The 18,529-nt window shown below is 49.8% G+C and overlaps 1 protein-coding gene across 6 annotated transcripts in view; it reads left to right on the forward strand.

The window, feature by feature from the left end:
* The window catches only part of NCOA1 (nuclear receptor coactivator 1), a 313,251-nt gene that overhangs the window by 198,240 nt on the left and 96,482 nt on the right, over positions 1–18,529 (forward strand). For all 6 annotated transcript variants that reach the window (XR_014509245.1, XM_083432484.1, XM_083432488.1 and 3 more), the window contains one exon: positions 14,683–14,788. Coding sequence is in view for 5 of the 6 variants with exons in the window: in XM_083432484.1 (XP_083288610.1) it covers positions 14,700–14,788 (89 nt within the window). In the remaining variant the exon portion in view is untranslated. The remainder of the gene's footprint in view (positions 1–14,682; positions 14,789–18,529) is intronic.

Consider the following 18,529-nt stretch of genomic DNA (forward strand, 5'->3'; position numbering starts at 1 on the left):
ACTGTCCAACCATTTCGTCCTCTGCCGTCCATCTTTCCCAGCATCAGGGTCTTTTCCAGGGAGTCTTCTCTTCTCATGAGGTGGCCAAAGGATTGGAGCCTCAGCTTCACAATCTGTCCTTCCAATGAGCACTCAGGGCTGATTTCCTTCAGAATGGATAGGTTTGTTCTTCTTGCAGTCCATGGGACTCTCAAGAGTCTCCTCCAGCACCATAGTTCAAAAGCATCAATTCTTCGGCGATCAGCCTTCTTTATGGTCCAGCTCTCACTTCCATACATCACTACTGGGAAAACCATAGCTTTAACTATACGGACCTTTGTTGGCAAGGTGATGTCTCTACTTTTTAAGATGCTGTCTAGGTTTGTCATTGCTTTTCTCCCAAGAAGCAGGCGTCTTTTAATTTCGTGGCTGCTGTCACCATCTGCAGTGATCATGGAGCCCAAGAAAGTAAAATCTCACACTGCCTCCTATACAAAGATAAAATTCACACTCTTTGCTCTGCCCACTTTCACTTGTGCCCCTGGCTACCACTGTTAGTGGCCCCCAGACTGAAAAAAGGGTTCTTACCCTTTCCGTAGAGCATTGCAAATAAAAAAGGCACGAGGTAGATTCTGGATCTTCAGTTGCTGGAGAAGGGAGCTGGTGGCTGGAGACATTTTGGTAGCTGAAGTAGAAAATCTAAATGACATCTCCTTCCCAATGGTAGTTAAACATAGTAATAGCTAAACAGGCATTTTGCTGCCTTCTAACACTGCTGCAAGGTCTATGGTCCAAGTAAGCTGCTCCACCTGTTAGATTTCTGTGTGTTGCCACTGTGGAGTGCTTGAAGTCGCAAGACTTTGTTTTGCATTTCAGAGATTCCAGGCTATTGGAAGTCTCACGAAAGACAGGAGACGGATGTGATGTTACTGGTTTCCTGTTCCTTTGTTTTTCAGTTGCTCTCTGCTTTCACAGAGAGCATGTATATTTCTTTTCTGTCTGCGTAACTAGAAATAAAACTCTATGCAATGTAGCTCCTATTTTCTCGTCCTTCCCTGCGACTGGATACTGTGCGTAATGAGGGAAAGTGCCTGGAGCCTTAGCAGAGGCTCAGGTCGTTAATCATCGTCGGAGGCGATTCCGAAGGACTTGACCGGAGGATGAGCTTTTCAAGCTCGGTCGTAGTTGGATGGTAGGACCAAACACTGCCTGGTGATAGATACCAGCTTCAGAATGTCCGTGTTATGTATACCCTCGATCCATAACATGTGAAATGCCCTTTGGACGGCACATTTGCTTGGAGTGCATTGTGTGGATCTGATCAATGTGCTTTTCAGTGCAAGGCGTGCTTCATCTGCGCTGGGTCCCTATTTGTGCTCCAGAGTTGGGGTCTCTCACTTGGTGTCCAGTCTCCTTTTGCAAGAATTTCTTCCTGAGTGCCAGCTGAGAACTTGCAATTAGGTACTTGCACATTCAGCCTGGGCTTCCTGGTGCCTGTTTGCATGTGTGGCATGGCTCAACCTGCCGTTGAAGCACAGGTATGTGCAGGCAGGCTTTGAGAAAACATTTGGAAGTTGGTGAATCAACATCTTCATGGCTCCACTAATGTGGGAAGCTTCCATGCCAATGCCCCTTGACGGAAGCTTTATTCTTTGGTTCTGGGTCGGTGCTTCTTCTGATCCTGATTCTGCTGACTGTACACCCCACATATTGTCTGGCAGCAGTGCCAGTAGCTCCATCTGTCAGCCTCTCCATCAAGCTTAGCCTGGGGGAAGATAAGAGCAACTGTGCTTAGAGGATTGTGGGAAGTTGTTTTTGATTCTAATCCGGAGCCAGCTGTTAGCATTTGGGGCACAATAAGGTAGTGCCTTGGGAACTGCCAGTCAAGGTTCAGCGTCCAGTTCCGTGGAAGGAAGCCTGCATTGTGCAGTTGCTGGAATGGGTTGCGTGGAACAGGTGAGAAGAGAACACAAGCAGAATTTGGCATGGTAGCCCATCCAGTAACAGATGGGTCTCTGAAATCTTGCCCTTTCCTGACGACGCCCCCAGGCAGCGGAGTCTGCTTGTTTTCCTTGGCCGTTATTGATGTGGCTGGCTTGACGTGGACTGTTGACCGTTTCCTCTTAATGGGAGGTCAAAAACAGAAAATTCCACTTACAAAATCAAGCCCAGCCCTTTCTGGCTCAGTGGAGTGGTTTACTTAATGATTCATGCGTTGCCTTGCTGCGCCAACAGGTGGTTTCAGTATTTTGGAATCTGCAAAAGTAGAAGAGACACTTGACGTTCCAAGTATGGAGCTAAGCGACTAACAGGGTCTTTGAAAGAGGATAGATATAGATATAAACGAGTCCTTTTGGATGGCTCTTAATCATCTCTAATTGAGGACGGTTTATGTTTGCTTAGAGGAGAGGCATCTGATTGACAATAAATGAAAGCTGCCCAGGAAATATTTGTTCTAGCATTTGATGCTTGCTTTAGCAGCAGCTCCCTAATCTGGCTTCTAATTACCTGTGGATTTGCTTCTGGAACTAACCCAGGATGTATCTATCAGGCTATATAGGTTTGGAGGTAAGCTTCAGTTTCTAGGATCCCAGGAGCTGGCAAAGGGTCATAGGGGTCAGTTCTGGAGTCCACAGTCTTTGTTGTTTAGACATGTCCGACTCTTCGTGACCCCCTGGACCAGAGCACGCCAGGTACTCCTGTCCTCCACTGCCTCCCACAGTTTGGACAAACTCATGCTGGTAGCTTCGAGAACACTGTCCCACCATCTCGTCCTCTGTCGTCCCCTTCTCCTTATGCCCTCCATCTTTCCCAACATCAGGGTCTTTTCCAGGGAGTCGTCTCTTCTCCTGAGGTGGCCAAAGTATTGGAGCCTCAGCTTCAGGATCTGTCCTTCCAGTGAGCACTCAGGGCTGATTTCCTTCAGAATGGAAATCGGTCCACAGTAACTTCAGGTAAATCAGTTGGGTAGACCATCCTTTTCAATTGTAACACCTTGCAGGCTTCAGCAACTGCTTCTCCCTGTGCCAGAATGGAGGTGGTTTCAGCAGAATGGGCTGGAGTAGCTTATCCAGAAGAGGATTCCTCTTCTCACTGATGTGTCTCAATCATTCCCTTCTTACTCAGCTCCTGAGAGACTCTGCGTATAGAGGGAAACAAATCGGAAGAGATGGAAAGAAAGCTTTCTTAGCTAGGTCATTCTGGTCTGTTTCCCTCTATCCTGGGGAAATCCAGACAGATGGGTGGGGCAACAACAACAATAATAATAATAATAATAATAATTATAATTTATTTATACCCTGCCCATCTGTTAGACATTAGAATATTCTATTAGACATTAAAAGCTTCCCTGAACAGGGCTGCCTTCAGATGTCTTCTAAAAGTCTGGTAGTTGTTTTACTCTTTGACATCTGGTAGGAGGGTGCTCCACAGGGTGGGTGCCACTACCGAGAAGGCCCTCTGCCTGGTTCCCTGTAACTTGGCTTCTCGCAGTGAGGGAACCGCCAGAAGGCCCTCAGCACTGGACCTCAGTATCCGGGCAGAATGATGCTAATTCTAATAATAATAGTAATTATTATTAATTGTCATCATCATCATCAGTGTGTTCAATCTGTCCACTCCTCTGCCATTTCTGAATTCTGTTACTAGACCCTTCCGGCTCTTGGTTTGCCGAAAGTCCATAACTGCTCCAGGCAGTATCTCAAAACAGTTCAGGATTTCTTTATTTAGTTTCAACACTGCGACCCCTCGAGAGCGAGTGTGGTGTAGTGGTTAAGAGCGGTGGACTCGTAATCTGGTGAACCGGGTTCGCGTCTCCACTCCTCCACATGCAGCTGCTGGGTGACCTTGGGCCAGTCACACTTCTCTGAAGTCTCTCAGCCCCACTCACCTCACAGAGTGTTTGTTGTCGGCGAGGAAGGGAAAGGAGAATGTTAGCCGCTTTGAGACTCCTGAAGGGGAGTGAAAGGCGGGATATCAAATCCAAACTCTTCTTCTTCTTCATCAGTGGCCATTCATGTCCCACCCCACAAAAAGCATGCATGGTTTGGGACTCCCACTAATTGTGCCATTTCCTATGAGCAAGCGGAATAGAATGTGCACAATCCCACATCTCAGGAATCCGTCTTCTGGTAATTGAGAAGAGGGCAGAGGATGGGGCACAAAGGCGGTCAGTACAGGGATTGTCTGTGTGCAGAACTGCAGATGACCGCTCTGTCCCCACCGCCGCCTGGAGCAAGTATCACCTTTAGAGCTGGGAGACATATTTGGAGCTCTAGGGGTCGAATCATTTTTCCAACGACACCATCAAAGCTATTTTTAGGATAGTTTAAATTGTTTTTGGCTTGTCAGCCTTGGCAAGGTCCGTTGCAAAATAAACTGGATTTACAATTAAAAAGAAGCCCTGAACATATTACATCTCGAGTCTGGATGGAGCCAAATATTTCAGCTAAGCCTGCAGTTCTGTCTTTTGCTTTATTGGACATACAGACGATTTTGCCAAGGTCACCATCTTCTTTCTTATCTTCTCCCTGAATGGGATTTGAGGGGGTGGGAGGGTATATATGTGTAGTTTGTGGCCCCGATCCTGGAGAACATTCCCTTTGAACCAAGCGCCTAGCTTTCATTCACATCATTTCAAGTCTTTTGTGAATGGTTTCCTGGCTAGTGTGAGCAGGCCAAGAGTTTTCATATTGGCATAATAATTTCTGGTGTGAATTTAATTTTTTTTGAAGCAGAGCCAAAGCTGGCTATAAATAAAGAGTGGTTTAAGCAAATTGGAGAGCCCTGGAGGAAATGGTTGAAAAACAAACTAAAATCAAGCCTGTAATGAATGCATAGCTATTGTACCCGGAGCAGATGAGTTTTGCAGTCCTTGGCTTTGAAAGGGCCAAGTCTGTTCCCCCTCCTCCCCATTACGTTTGTTTTGGCATCGTTTTAGTCTCCAAGTACGCCACAGAAGAGAAATAAAATTATATCAGTGGTCATCGGCTCAGCTGCTGGTTCTTGAACAGGAGTTTTCTCATTTTTATGGTTATTCTCTCCCTTTTAAATCAGGACAGGTGACCAAGGTTTCCAAAGCTTGCACAGGTGGGAATTATCTATTGGGGGTGATAATACTACTAAAAAGATTTCTGGCTTTGAACAAACACCTTCATCTTGATAAACGTGATTCGTACATTGGCAAACCACATGCAAAGAATCATTTCAAACCGACTATAGGTGATTGAAAATGACAACATTTGGCCCAGTCCTTTTCAGACTGACAAATTCATCTTAGGACAAGTGGCTCTGTTAACTTTTTAGTAACAAGCAGAAACCTCCTTCCAATGAAATCATTGGGACTGACTTCCAAGTTAAACACCTCTAGGATTAGAGATTTGTGCATGTCTACCCAAAAGTAAACCCCATTGCGTTCCGCGAGGTGTACTCCTTAGGACCGCAGTCTTAGCCTCACAACTGTCTTCCTGGCAAGGTGTTTGCTTCATCTTCCTCTGAAAACTACAAGCGATGGAGAAGTGTTAATGAGGAAATGGCATCCCAAGGGTGTCACACTTTTATTCCTTAAAGGAACTGACCTTTAAAATCTTCGTTTAAGGACGGCTGTAACTAGAGACCTCGGGCGGAACACAGGGTGGAATTTTGGCCTAAAAAAGCTTCCTTAGGGGCTATTAGTGAATGTACTTTGCTAAGCTTCTAGCTTGCTATTTGAGGAGTTCCTTTTCCATCTCCCTTTGCCCAGCTCAGTTGCTGGTGATCTAAGACCGTTTGATCTATAGCGCTTCTTCCTTTGCTTGTTCTCGTACCTCTTTCCTGCAGGTACCACACAGAGATCTGGATTAAATGCTTTTGTTTGGTTGGCTGAGGAGCGGAGTGGGGAGGTTGAGGGCTCTTGATGCTCCTCTCTCCTTCAAACATCAGAGGAGCGTTGCTGGGTCAGAGCAAAGGTCCACCTAACCCAACATCCTATTTCCCATTGCAGCCAACCAGGATACATTTAGACAACGGCAAGTTGGTGGCCCAAAACCGTTTCCATACTGCCTTTCATTCTATTTGGGATTTCAGTGCGGTGTACAAACATTTGTGCCACAATACAAATATAGTAATAATATAATAGATAAAAGCACTAAAATAGCATGTAACATTAGAAACACCACGACAGGAAAGAATGTTTTTGCCTGGCAAAAGGGGAAGACATTCCATAACTAGGCACCATGGCTAAGAAACTGTTTTGCTGCCCAAAGTCATTGTGCTAGCGCAGGGTTTCCCAGACTGGCCTCTACAGCTGTTTTTGGACTACAATTCCCATCATCCCCACCACTGGTCCTGCTAGTTAGGGATGATGGAAATTGTAGTCTAAAAACAGATGATGACCCAAGTTTGGGAAACCCTGTGCTAGTGGAAGCAGTGCACTGGGTATTACCCAGTGACATGTGATGGGAATTTTTCCAGTGCTTATTTCTCCAAGGAAAACGTTCTGTTTGATAAGTTCATTGGTGACAGTGAATCAGAAGGGCTGTGGTCCCGTGTGCAGAGTTTTGAAGGGGCACGAAGCGGGTGTCTGCAGTACAGCCTGGCACACATCTCATGGTGTTGGTTCCTCCCAACCAATGCCGGGAGGGGAGCATCGGGCCACGCCACATTGCGGGTACCAGCGTGCGGGTGCCTGCTTCGTGCCCGCCAAGTTCTGCGTTGGCTGGCCAGGCTCCCCACTGTGTGGGCAGGCGGCACAATGCGTGATTGTTGTTTTCTTCCTGCAACCGCATCGCCCTCCCCAGATCCCAGCTTTGCAAGGCTGCTCGGGGAGGGCAGTGTGGGGATGCAGCAGCTGTGTGCCCTTCGATTCCAGCGGCGGGGTGGGTGGGGCTGGTTTATTCTCCGCCCCTCGCCCTGCCCCAGGCGGCATGGAGACACATTCCGCCACTGCAGTAAATAGATGCCAACTGCGCACACAATATTAGGCAAGCGTGGCAGTTTTCAGTTTTGTTTAAAACAAGCATGTTAAATTAAGTTGCTCTATAGGTCAGGAGGGACGTGGGTGGCGCTGTGGGTTAAACCACAGAGCCTAGGACTTGCTGATCAGAAGGTTGGCGGTTCGAATCCCCGCAACGGGGTGAGCTCCCATTGCTCCGTCCCTGCTCCTGCCAACCTAGCAGTTCGAAAGCGCGTCAAAGTGCAAGTAGATAAATAGGTACTGCTCCGGCGGGAAGGTACATGGCGTTTCCGTGTGTGCTTTGGTTTGCCAGAAGTGGCTTAGTCATGCTGGCCACATGACCTGGAAGCTGTACGCCGGCTCCCTCGGCCAGTAAAGTGAGATGAGCGCCGCAACCCCAGTGTCGGTCACGACTGGACCTAATGGTCAGGGGTCCCTTTACCTTTACCTATAGGGCAGGAAGGGGGAGCCTGTGGCCCACCAGATGTTCTTGGACCAACTGACCACTAGCCATCCTGACAGGGACTGGTGGGAGGTGGGAGTCCAACAGCACCTGAAGACCAGAGATTCCCCACCCCTGTTCTAGGACATCAGAAAAGTTTCCAGTGCAAACTGAAAATCTTCTAATTTGCATAGGATTCAAAATTGTCCAGAAAACCGTCATCCCAGGTGAAAAACCTGAACGGGTGCATTCCATCCTGCAGCACCTTTGCTAAGCGTTACTGTCAGGGCTGGCTCCTGGTCCCAGCTCACAGAGGACCAACGCTGGCTGGTATTTATGTACAAAAGTCTTTATTGAAGTACAGTTTCCATTTCCACGCCGCAGCGCTCCATCCCTACGTCTAAACTTTAGACCGGCGAAGCTCCCTCTGAGTCCCCGCCCCCTGTACACCAGTTTAAGACTCTAGCTTTACTCCACCTCTTCTTTCTCCTCTGGGTCCTGTTGCCCTCCGGGGCCCCTGTCTCCCTGGATTCCTCTGAGGCTGACGATGACGACCCCCCTGACTCCTCCCGCTCTCTTCTGCGGGCTTTAGGACCTGGCTCTCTTCCCGGGCTGCCCACTGTGCCTCCCTCCTGTACATTTGAACTTGGCGCGCGCGCGCGTTTAACTTTCCTGATGACCGTTTCCTCACTCCCCGACGGAGGTGTGGTCAATCCTGCCTCATGTTCTCCCGCTGGCAGCGCTCCACCTGATCCCGATGCCTGGGACTCCTCCCCCCTACTGCCCTCTGGGGGGGACGCGGGCCCTGATTTCCAACTGCTACTCTCTGAGTCTCCTCTGGCCCCTTCTTCCCGAGGTGTCCCCCTGGGCACTCCCCTTGCCCTGACCATGGGGGCCCCTTTCTGTGAATCCTCCGAGTCACTGGAGAGACTCAGAGACCTCGGACTACTGTCGTCGCTGACATTTCCTTCAGACTCCTCCCCCTCGCTCTCCGTTTCCTCCCTCTCCTGTGACTCTGCTCCTGAACCCCTGACATCCATCCCCCCCTCGAAGCCCCCCCTTCCCCCCTCCCCTTCCTCCTGCGGGGGTGCTGGGCGCTCCGTCGTTGTGGGGGTGAATGGTGGATACAGTTCGTCCCCCGTGGCGTGCATCCAGTTAGATAAATCCGTCTCGTCCTCCGTGTCTTCGCCGACCTCGTTCTCCTCTGCTTCCATCTCCGTGCCGCCATGCTCGAACCCAACGTCCTCCCCCATCACGTCCATGTCCGTCACACCCTCGTTCCCCTCTGGGTCCGTTGCCTGCCAAGGGCCCCTCAGCCACCTCTCCGCTCCTCGATTGTCCCACCAAAATGAGCGGTCTGAGGCAAACCCCGAGGGCGAGCCCTCTGGTGAACGTGTTTCTAATGCTGGTTCTTCGTCCGAGGTGAATCCCTGGAACGTGCTGGTAGAAAGCGTGGGTGTGAAAAGCCAGTCGTCGAAATACTCGGCTGGCATGGGCCTGTGTGGGAACAAGGCATGAAACTCCTCTTTGAGGAGAGGCTCGTCCAGGGCATAGTCCGGCACCCAACTGTTGGCGCTGGCCGGGGTACCTTCCCTTGCGAGAAAATATTCTACTCCCTCTTCCCCCCATCTCGAGTCCAAAATCTCTGTGACCTGGTTGATGGGTTCCCTTCTTGGCGACTCCCTCCTTGGGGGGATCTCCCTATACTGGTCTGGTGCTGTGCTCTGCGCCTGAAATCGGTGAGGTGCTTTGTAGGGCGTGAGCACCGACCTATGGAATACTGGGTGCATTCTGGATCCCTCCGGAAGTGTCAACCGGAAGGCCACCGGATTGATCTGTGCCTCAACTAGGTAAGGTCCTAGCTGTTTATGTCCGAGTTTCTTCTTAGCTAAGGACCTGGTCGGCACTGCGTGGGCCGCTAACCACACCCAGTCTCCCACCTGTATGTCTTCCCCAACCCTCCTGTGCTTGTCAGCTTGCAGTTTGTATGCGTGCTTTGCAAGCTCTAACTGCCTCCCAAGCTGCTCGTGAACTTCCTGCAATTCCGCCGCCAAGACTTCCGCTGCCTGTGGCTCCCCCTCCCCCAGTCTCTCTAATCCCGGGAAGGTTCTGGGATGCCTCCCGTTGTTGGCGAAGAACGGCGTCACCCCTGTGGACACGTGCTTCGTGTTGTTGTAAGCGAACTCAGCGAGCGGCAGGTAGTCCACCCATGTCGTCGGCTGTTGATTTGCATAGCATCTCAGGTACTGCTGCATGATGGCGTTGACTCGCTCCGCTTGCCCGTTGGTCTGCGGGTGTCTCGCCGACGCTAGGTTGATCTTGACGTTCAGGAAACCCATCAGCTTCTGCCAGAAGCTCGAAATGAACTGGCGCCCCCTGTCGGACAAGATAGACCGTGGCAGTCCGTGCACCCTGAAGACGTGGTCTATGAACAGTTTGGCGGTCTGTTCTGCCGTGGCCACCTTCGCGCACGGAATGAAGTGGGCCATTTTAGTGAACATGTCCACCACCACTAGCACTGCCGTTTTGCCCCTTGAGCTGGGTAAATCCGTGACAAAGTCCAGGGCCACCCTCTCCCACGGTTCGCTCGGGGTCTGTAGTGGTTCGAGCAGTCCTGCCGGAGGTTTGTGCACTGACTTGGCCCTTTGGCAGGTGTCGCACCTCGAGACGTACTCCGCGACTTCCCCTCTCATCTTGGGCCACCAGAAATCTCTGGCAACGAGTTCTGCCGTCTTCTCCTTGCCGAAGTGCCCGGCGGTTGGCGCGTCGTGCAACTGCTGCAGTACTTTCGCACGGAGTTCGTCTCCCGGTACATAGAGTGCTCCTCTGCGGATTAGCAATCCGTCCCGTATTTGGAACTCGTCGTCTTTCGCCGTGCCCTTGCGCACGTCCTCCATCTTGGCTAGTGCGAAGGAGTCCTCCTGCAGTGCTCGACGGACCGCTTCCAGGTCCACGGTTGCGGAAGCGCACGCCCACGCTTTCTGGGCGAAAATGTGCTTGGCCGCTGCTGGCGCCGCTTCTTCGAGGTATTGCGGCTTTCTGGACAGTGCATCTGCCATGATGTTGTTGTCGCCTGGGATGTATTCTATCCTGAAGTCGAAATCCGCAAAGAACTCCGCCCATCTGATGTGCCGCTGGTTCAGGAACCTTGCCGTGCGCCAGTACTCCAGGTTCTTATGATCCGTGCGAACCTGCACTGTGTGTTTGGCCCCGATGAGGAAGTGCCGCCACACCTTGAATGCTGCATGAATGGCCAGCAACTCCCTGTCCCAGATGGTGTAGTTCTGCTCTGACTTGCTGAGCTTCCTAGAGTAGAAGGCACACGGTCTCCAGTCCCCATGCGGGTCCTCCTGCAACAGTACGGCGCCCACGGCTCTGTCTGAGGCGTCCGTCTCAACTCTCAGCGGTTTGCTGGGATTCACATGCAGTAGTTGCTGCTCGGACGAGAAGAGACGCTTAAGGTTCTGGAAGGACTGCTCCGCTTGCTCCGTCCAGATGAACTTCTTCTTCTTGGAGCTGAGCGTGTCGGTAATGGCCGCTGTCTGCATCGCGAACCCCTTGATGAACTTGCGGTAAAAGTTGGCAAACCCCACAAACCGCTGGACCTCCTTCCGATTTCGCGGGCTCTTCCAATCCAACACTGCGTGAACCTTGGCGCTGTCCATGGCGAGCCCCTTGTCCGACAGCTTGTAGCCCAGGAAATCCACCTCCTTCCTGTCGAACTGGCACTTCTCCAGCTTGGCGTATAGCCGATGCTCCTGCAGTCGCTGCAGAACCTCCTTGACGTCCCCCTCGTGGGTCTCCTCAGATTCTGAGAATATCAGGATGTCGTCCAAGAAGCAGACGCATTTCTTGTAGAGGAGACCCGCCAGGACGTGATGCATGAAGGCTTGAAAACAGTGGGCGCCATTTTGTAAACCGAAGGGCATAACTCTGTATTCATATGTGCCCAGGGGCGTGAACATGGCAGTCTTCCACTCGTCCCCCTCCCGTATGCGAATCAGGTTGTACGCCCCTCGCAGATCCAACTTTGTAAAAACGCGTCCTTTCCTCACCGTAGCAAGCAGGTCATCTATTTTGGGCATTGGAAAGGCTGTGGGCTTGGTCTTTGAATTTAAGAGCCTGAAATCCACTACAAGCCTCTTTTGGGGCGTGTCCTTTTTCTTCACAAAGAATACAGGACTGCCCCCCGCTGCTTTCGACTCCCGGATGAAACCGCGCTTTAAGTTGAGGTCTATGAACTCCTTGAGCTCCTGTAGCTCGTCTTCAGACATGGAATACAGTTTCCCGGCTGGCAGCGTCGCCCCTGGCAGGAGGTCAATCTGGCAGTCATAGGGCCTGTGGGGAGGCAGCTTGTCTGCTTCCTTCTCGCAGAAAACCTCCAAAAACGCTGCGTACTTGTGTGGCACTGCTTGCAGCGTGCTTAATTGTAGCTGCGTGTCTTCCCCTCCTTCTTCCGGGCTAGGAAGAATGCAATGTTCCGCGCAATAGGAGGAACCGAAGGTCAGTTGGCGTTGGTACCACGCCAATGCTGGACTGTGCCTGTGCAGCCAACTCATGCCCAAGACCACCGGCGTGTCCGACAGTTTGGTGACGTTGAAACTGATGACCTCTTGGTGATTTCCAATCCGCATCACCATTGGCTGCGTTTGTTGCACCACCTGCCCCCCTAACAAGTCTCTGCCATCCACCGTGACAACCTTCAGGGGCAGCGTGGCTGGTAGCAGTGGTATATTGTGCTGCTGAATAAAATCCAGTCCTATAAAGTCGGCGTTGCTGCCGGAGTCAATAGTGATCGGCACTTCCAGAGTGCTGCCGCTGGGCAGTTGGAGAGACGCTGTAAGCTGCACCACTGGTTTGGGTGGGAGGGGGTCTGTGGGCTGCAAAAGTGCTGGGGATTGCTTCATGGACTTGTCTGACTGGACCCCAGTGCCTCTTCCTCCAGCCAGACTCTGTCGTTTAACTGTTGCTGTGTTCCCAGTCGAGTTGCTTCTTTGACTGTTGCCGAGGCTGCAGTGTGCTTGTGGAGCCTCTGGGGACACTCTTTCGCCATGTGTTGAGCACTGTCGCAGATGTAGCACTTCCTGTTCCCTCTAGGAGGCTTCGTTTTGACTGCTCCCGGCGTTAGGGCTCTGGTAGCTGACTGAGCCCTGGCACCTCCTAGCTCCATCGGTTCTTCCCCCCCTCCTTGGGGGGGTGTGGATTGCGCACGCGCTGCATCTCTGGGAAAAAGGGGAGGTGCTTTCGCTGGTGTGCGTCCCCAACGCCCTTCATCTCTGTTCCATGGACGTTCTTCCAAACGCACGCCGATTTCCAGCGCCCTCTGAACCACTTGCTGAGTGGTCTTAGGTCTCTCTCCTCTTGCAATCTCATCTTTCACATTTGCATTCAATCCTTCCCAGAAAAGGTCTCTGACTGGAGCAGAATTCTTCTCCCACCCCAGCGCGTGGACTAATGCAAAAAAGCGGGCATGATACTGCCTTACACTGGCTTTGCCTTGTTTGAGACCATGTATGTCTCTTCTGGCAATATCGACGTCTATCTTTGATAAAAAACATGCATCCATCGCTTTAATGAACGCATCCGCGTCTTGGAGCGCCGGATCATTATCTCTCCATAAATTTCTCAGCCACGCTTTGGCTTCCCCATGCAAATGGGATAGGATAAACCCCACTTTTTCTCTTTCATCTCTAAAGTCCTTTTCCAGCAGATTCAGCGCAAAGAGCAAGTCTGCTCGGAAATTAGGGTACTGTGGTAAACTCCCGTCGAAATGCGATACCAGGCTGCCCCCCCTTTTCCCCAGCCCTATGCCCTCTGGTCTGGCTCCCGTTTGCCCTTGTCTAGTAAGCATGTCCAACCTGGCTTGGAGATCCTTGCAGACTGTATCCATTTCTTCTTCCCTTTTTCTGGAGGCACGCACCTCTGCGTTGAGTTGAACCACAGCATTTCGCAGGTCTGTCCATTCCTGTTCTGTAGTCATCTTGTCTGATTCTTGTGAGCTCGCAAAGCACCACTTCTCTCCCCTCGCTACGTCGACTCACGTTGCGAGGTTCTTGGTGGAAAATCTTCTCAGGGGAGGGAGCTTACTGTCAGGGCTGGCTCCTGGTCCCAGCTCACAGAGGACCAACGCTGGCTGGTATTTATGTACAAAAGTCTTTATTGAAGTACAGTTTCCATTTCCACGCCGCAGCGCTCCATCCCTACGTCTAAACTTTAGACCGGCGAAGCTCCCTCTGAGTCTCCGCCCCCTGTACACCAGTTTAAGACTCTAGCTTTACTCCACCTCTTCTTTCTCCTCTGGGTCCTGTTGCCCTCCGGGGCCCCTGTCTCCCTGGATTCCTCTGAGGCTGACGATGACGACCCCCCTGACTCCTCCCGCTCTCTTCTGCGGGCTTTAGGACCTGGCTCTCTTCCCGGGCTGCCCACTGTGCCTCCCTCCTGTACATTTGAACTTGGCGCGCGCGCGCGTTTAACTTTCCTGATGACCGTTTCCTCACTCCCCGACGGAGGTGTGGTCAATCCTGCCTCATGTTCTCCCGCTGGCAGCGCTCCACCTGATCCCGATGCCTGGGACTCCTCCCCCCTACTGCCCTCTGGGGGGGACGCGGGCCCTGATTTCCAACTGCTACTCTCTGAGTCTCCTCTGGCCCCTTCTTCCCGAGGTGTCCCCCTGGGCACTCCCCTTGCCCTGACCATGGGGGCCCCTTTCTGTGAATCCTCCGAGTCACTGGAGAGACTCAGAGACCTCGGACTACTGTCGTCGCTGACATTTCCTTCAGACTCCTCCCCCTCGCTCTCCGTTTCCTCCCTCTCCTGTGACTCTGCTCCTGAACCCCTGACAGTTACCTTTATCAGAGTTGCAGTATTCATTCATGAAGGAGAGAGGCTTCCTCCCTTGTGTTTCCCCAAGCAACCCCCCAAGAAAAATTATTCAGGGGGCTTCTCTAAAACTCCAAAGCAGATGGTGGCACATGGGAAGAGGTTAGCCTAGTGAAGACGGACCTACTGTTTGTCTGGCTAGCCTTAGTGCATCTGTGTGTCACAACACGGTTGGGACAACCCCTTTGCAGAAAGTCCTGCTAAAGGTTAGCAAAGCTGAGAAGACATAATATTATGTGTCAAGCTTTTTGCACGAATGCTGGTTGAAGGTTGGGCCATGGTGTCACGTGGATCTTGAAAGAGAGAGGAAGCTACTAGAAAGGATCCACCTCACCTCTCCTCTGCTGGATCACCTGAGTCTGAATCTGCTCTGGGCCAACCACGCAATGTCTTGATTCTACCCATTTTACTCTGCTTTGTCCCTGAGCCTTGTTCCTTGTTTGCTCCTCAGGTGTGAACTGACTCAACATGAGTGGCCTCGGGAACAGTTCAACAGACCCGGCAAACCCAGATTCCCAGAAGAGGAAGGGGTCTCCGTGTAACACCCTAGCCCAGAGGTGAGTAAGGACTTTGCAGATTTGTTCCATCCAGGGGTGGGGAGCGTCCTCTGTCATTCTAACACTCTCATTCCTCACAAGCAGATGGGAGCAGATTTCATCAACTCAAATAGTTCACACTTCCCACCAGGGCTCGGGTGTTTGAGAGTAGCTACTGTGCAATATGGAGCTCAGCTTCCCATCTGCTCCTCTTCACTCCTTGGGAGCAACTGTTGGCTTGTTGCTGAATCTGTTTTAACTGGCTGGTGAATTCAGGCTTTTAGTTCAGTCCACGTTCTACAGTTGTTTCGATTGCAAAACGAGAGAGAATAAAGTCCCACTGGGAATTAAAAACTTGGAGGAGAAATATTGACCGCCCGCCAGACTAAGTCGTATAATGTTCTCTTTTTCATCCAGAGATGGCAGTCTTTTTTCCGCCATGAACAGGTAAAGGAAACCTCTTACTGCTCAGTTCTCGCCCAAGGGCCAGGTTTTAACTACGACTGCCACATTTAGTTAATTCATCCATTAGATTAAACATCAGAATGTAATTATTTGTTCAATTAACTACCCTCTCCCCATTAACTGACCAGCAAATTTTGTTAAATACAAGAAGTTAGTGCCAGCCCCCTGTGGTATCTCAAAAGCAGCCATGCTTCCAAAATTCTCCCCCTCTGAATTTCCCAGCTGAATCTTGGACTTCAGCTTAATAGCTTCCCTTCCAGATTAGCACTGATGTGTCCAGAATCCAGATGCCTCTGGGGTTGGATTTACAGGATTTGCACAGAGCAAACAGACCCAGTTGTTTTCTTCCTTTACTCCTGTCCTTTCCATTCCCCTGGTTTGTCATTAAGCGTAGAAGCCGGCTGTCACGATTAATGTCTTCCTTCTTCAACTTTGTAAGGGCATTGCATGCTCGTGTGGGCTGCATCTTTTTCTAACTTGGCCACCCCACAGCTGTACTATAAGGTAGAAATGGAGTGGCCTTGCTAATAACATTAATAATAATAATAATAATAATAATAATAATAATAATAATAATTTTTATTTATACCCCGCCCATCTGGCTGAGTTTCCCCAGCCACTCTGGGCGGCTCCCAATCGAGTGTTAAAAACAATACAGCATTAAATATTAAAAACAGGCCTGCCTCCAGATGTCTTTTAAAGATAGGATAGCTACTTATTTCCTTCACATCTGAAGGGAGGGCATTCCACAGGGTAGGCGCCACTACCGAGAAGGCCCTTGTAATAGTAGACAGACCTTTGTAGTAGTAATAGTAATAGTAATAGTAATTTATTATTTGTACCCTGCCCATCTGGCTGGGTTTCCCCAACCACTCTGGGCGGCTTCCAACAAAAAATACATTAAAGTATCACACATTAAAAACTTCCCTAAACAGGGCTGCTTTCAGATGTCTTCTAAATGCCAGGTAGTTGTTTATCTCTTTGACATCTGATGGGAGGGCGTTCCACAGGGTGGGCGCCACTACCGAGAAGGCCCTCTGCCTGGTTCCCTGTAGCATTGAGCAACTTCCTGGGACTCCTAGACGTGGGCGTGGTGGTCCTTGCAATTCTTTGAAAATGTGGATGGCAGGCATGAACTATGAACCATGCATGATTCGCTCTGCCTTTGTCACCTCCCGGGAGGAATGTCTTGAACTTTTTCACCTCATTTTGGCAGTAGGTTCCCTCCACATGGCAATTCAATGTGTATTTGGTGCTGCTTGCAGCTGCATGCTTTTCCTAGAGTCCACATGGCCTCCTCCTCAACCATTTTTGCCATTGAATCTGGATTTTCTGGTTCACAGATAGTCTGGAAAAGGGTGGGGATGGGGATCCAACATGAAATCACACAAAAAATGTATTGTGAATCTTTTTGTGGACAGTTCTTTACATGGCTGGGGAAACCCAGCCAGATGGGCAGGGTATAGATAATAAAATTACTATTAATTAATTATTATTTGTAGCACATAGCAGCTTTGTGCAAAACCGGTCATGTGCAAAGCAAACTTATGTCATATGTACTTTCTGAAAAAATGTGCAAACCAAAGCACTGCTATCCTTCAAATGTCTCTGAATTCATACCTCTCTGAATTTTGCAAGGAAGTGCTGTACAGAAATGCAAATACTAGTGCAAAGTGTGCCTATAAATGCACTATAAATTAGTAAAAATAATGTATAAAAAATCATTCTTATAGGGAAAACAACTTCACTGAAATATATATATTAGGCAACATTACATACGAAAAAGTGTTTGCTTGCATCAACTAAAATAGACTACTTTATTTTTCATTTAACTGTTATATTACTCACTTGCACGCCCATGCCAATTTAACTGATTGATTAAGCAATTCATCAATTAGCTTGTATGATTAATCGACTTGAGATATTTTTTCATTGGCTGTCAGCCTTCGTTCTAGCTTTGGGTCTGCTAATTTGCCGTTTTCTTTTGCATTAACGTCTAGAGCAAGGGTGTCTAACTCAAATTCATTGGGGGCCGCATCAGCAGTTTGGTCACCCTCAAAGGGCCGGTTGTATCTGTAGGACTATGTGTCCACTCTTTATTGTCATAAATTATTGTCACTGCATTCAATTATTACTGCTTTTTTGTAATAATGTAAGTAATAACTAGCTCTGAAAGCAGAAACATAGTCAGAATAATGGCAAGTAGATATTCAAATGTACAATTATTGTACAATTTATTGAAAAATGGATCTGTCACATCACAGGATAGCATGCACTCAATATAAAAACAAGTGGAGGTTTCCTGTGTAGAACGGCTGGCGCCGCTAGAGGGCAGACGTTCTCTGGCTTGTAGGCTGCCGCGCATGCGCTGAAGAGGCGGCTTTCTTGTGTCAAAAAAAAAAAAAGCGAGAATAAAAGGTGAAGGCTGGCGGCCGGCGGCGGCTACAGGGGCCACATGACGAGGTCTGGCGGGCCACATTTGGCCCGCGGGCCTTGTGTTTGACACCCGTGGTCTAGAGAGTTTTAACTGTTGCAGGGGATGGTACTTTGGTATGGTAGGAAAACTTTCTCGTTGAAATCATATCCTTATGATGCTTTTCTCTAGGGGAAATTGCCCTTATTCTTCTCTATTCCTACAGCTTACATGTTGCCATAGCAACAGGGGCATTGAGTTACGTTCTTTAATCTTTAAATAAATTCATGCACAAGTTACTTTACTGATCCCCCCTCTTAATTTGACCTCAACTAAAATGCTCATGCTACTATTTAGTTAATATTTCAATCATCAGAGCAAACCCATCGTCCAGCAGATCTTCCAGATGTTCCAATACCCCCTCCTTAACAGGACAGGAGTGTGTCAGCAGTAAATCACACCATGCAAGTTGGTATTAAATCTTTATTAGCAAAAATGCAATTTGCACAAGAGTGTCAGGCGTAATGAGCACAGCAACTCATCTCTGGTAGGTCTTGCCCCATGGATGACTTGTCCCACCTCCCTATAGCTGCCTAAGGCCCGTGCTCTCCAGGGTCTTTTCTAAGCAATCTGAGACTACGCCTAAGTGCCACCAATCTCTCCTCCACGCTTGGACTACTGCAATGCGCTCTACGTGGGGCTACCTTTGAAGGTGACCCGGAAACTACAACTAATCCAGAATGCAGAAGCCAGACTGATGACAGGGAGTGGCTGCTGAGACCACATAATACCAGTCCTAAAAGACCTATATTGGCTCCCAGTACATTTCCAAGCACAATTCAAAGTGTTGGTGCTGACCTTGAAAGCCCTAAACGGCCTCGGCC

Source organism: Podarcis tiliguerta (assembly GCF_965153285.1).
Source record: "Podarcis tiliguerta genome assembly, chromosome: 3".
NCBI classification, from domain to species: domain Eukaryota; kingdom Metazoa; phylum Chordata; class Lepidosauria; order Squamata; family Lacertidae; genus Podarcis; species Podarcis tiliguerta.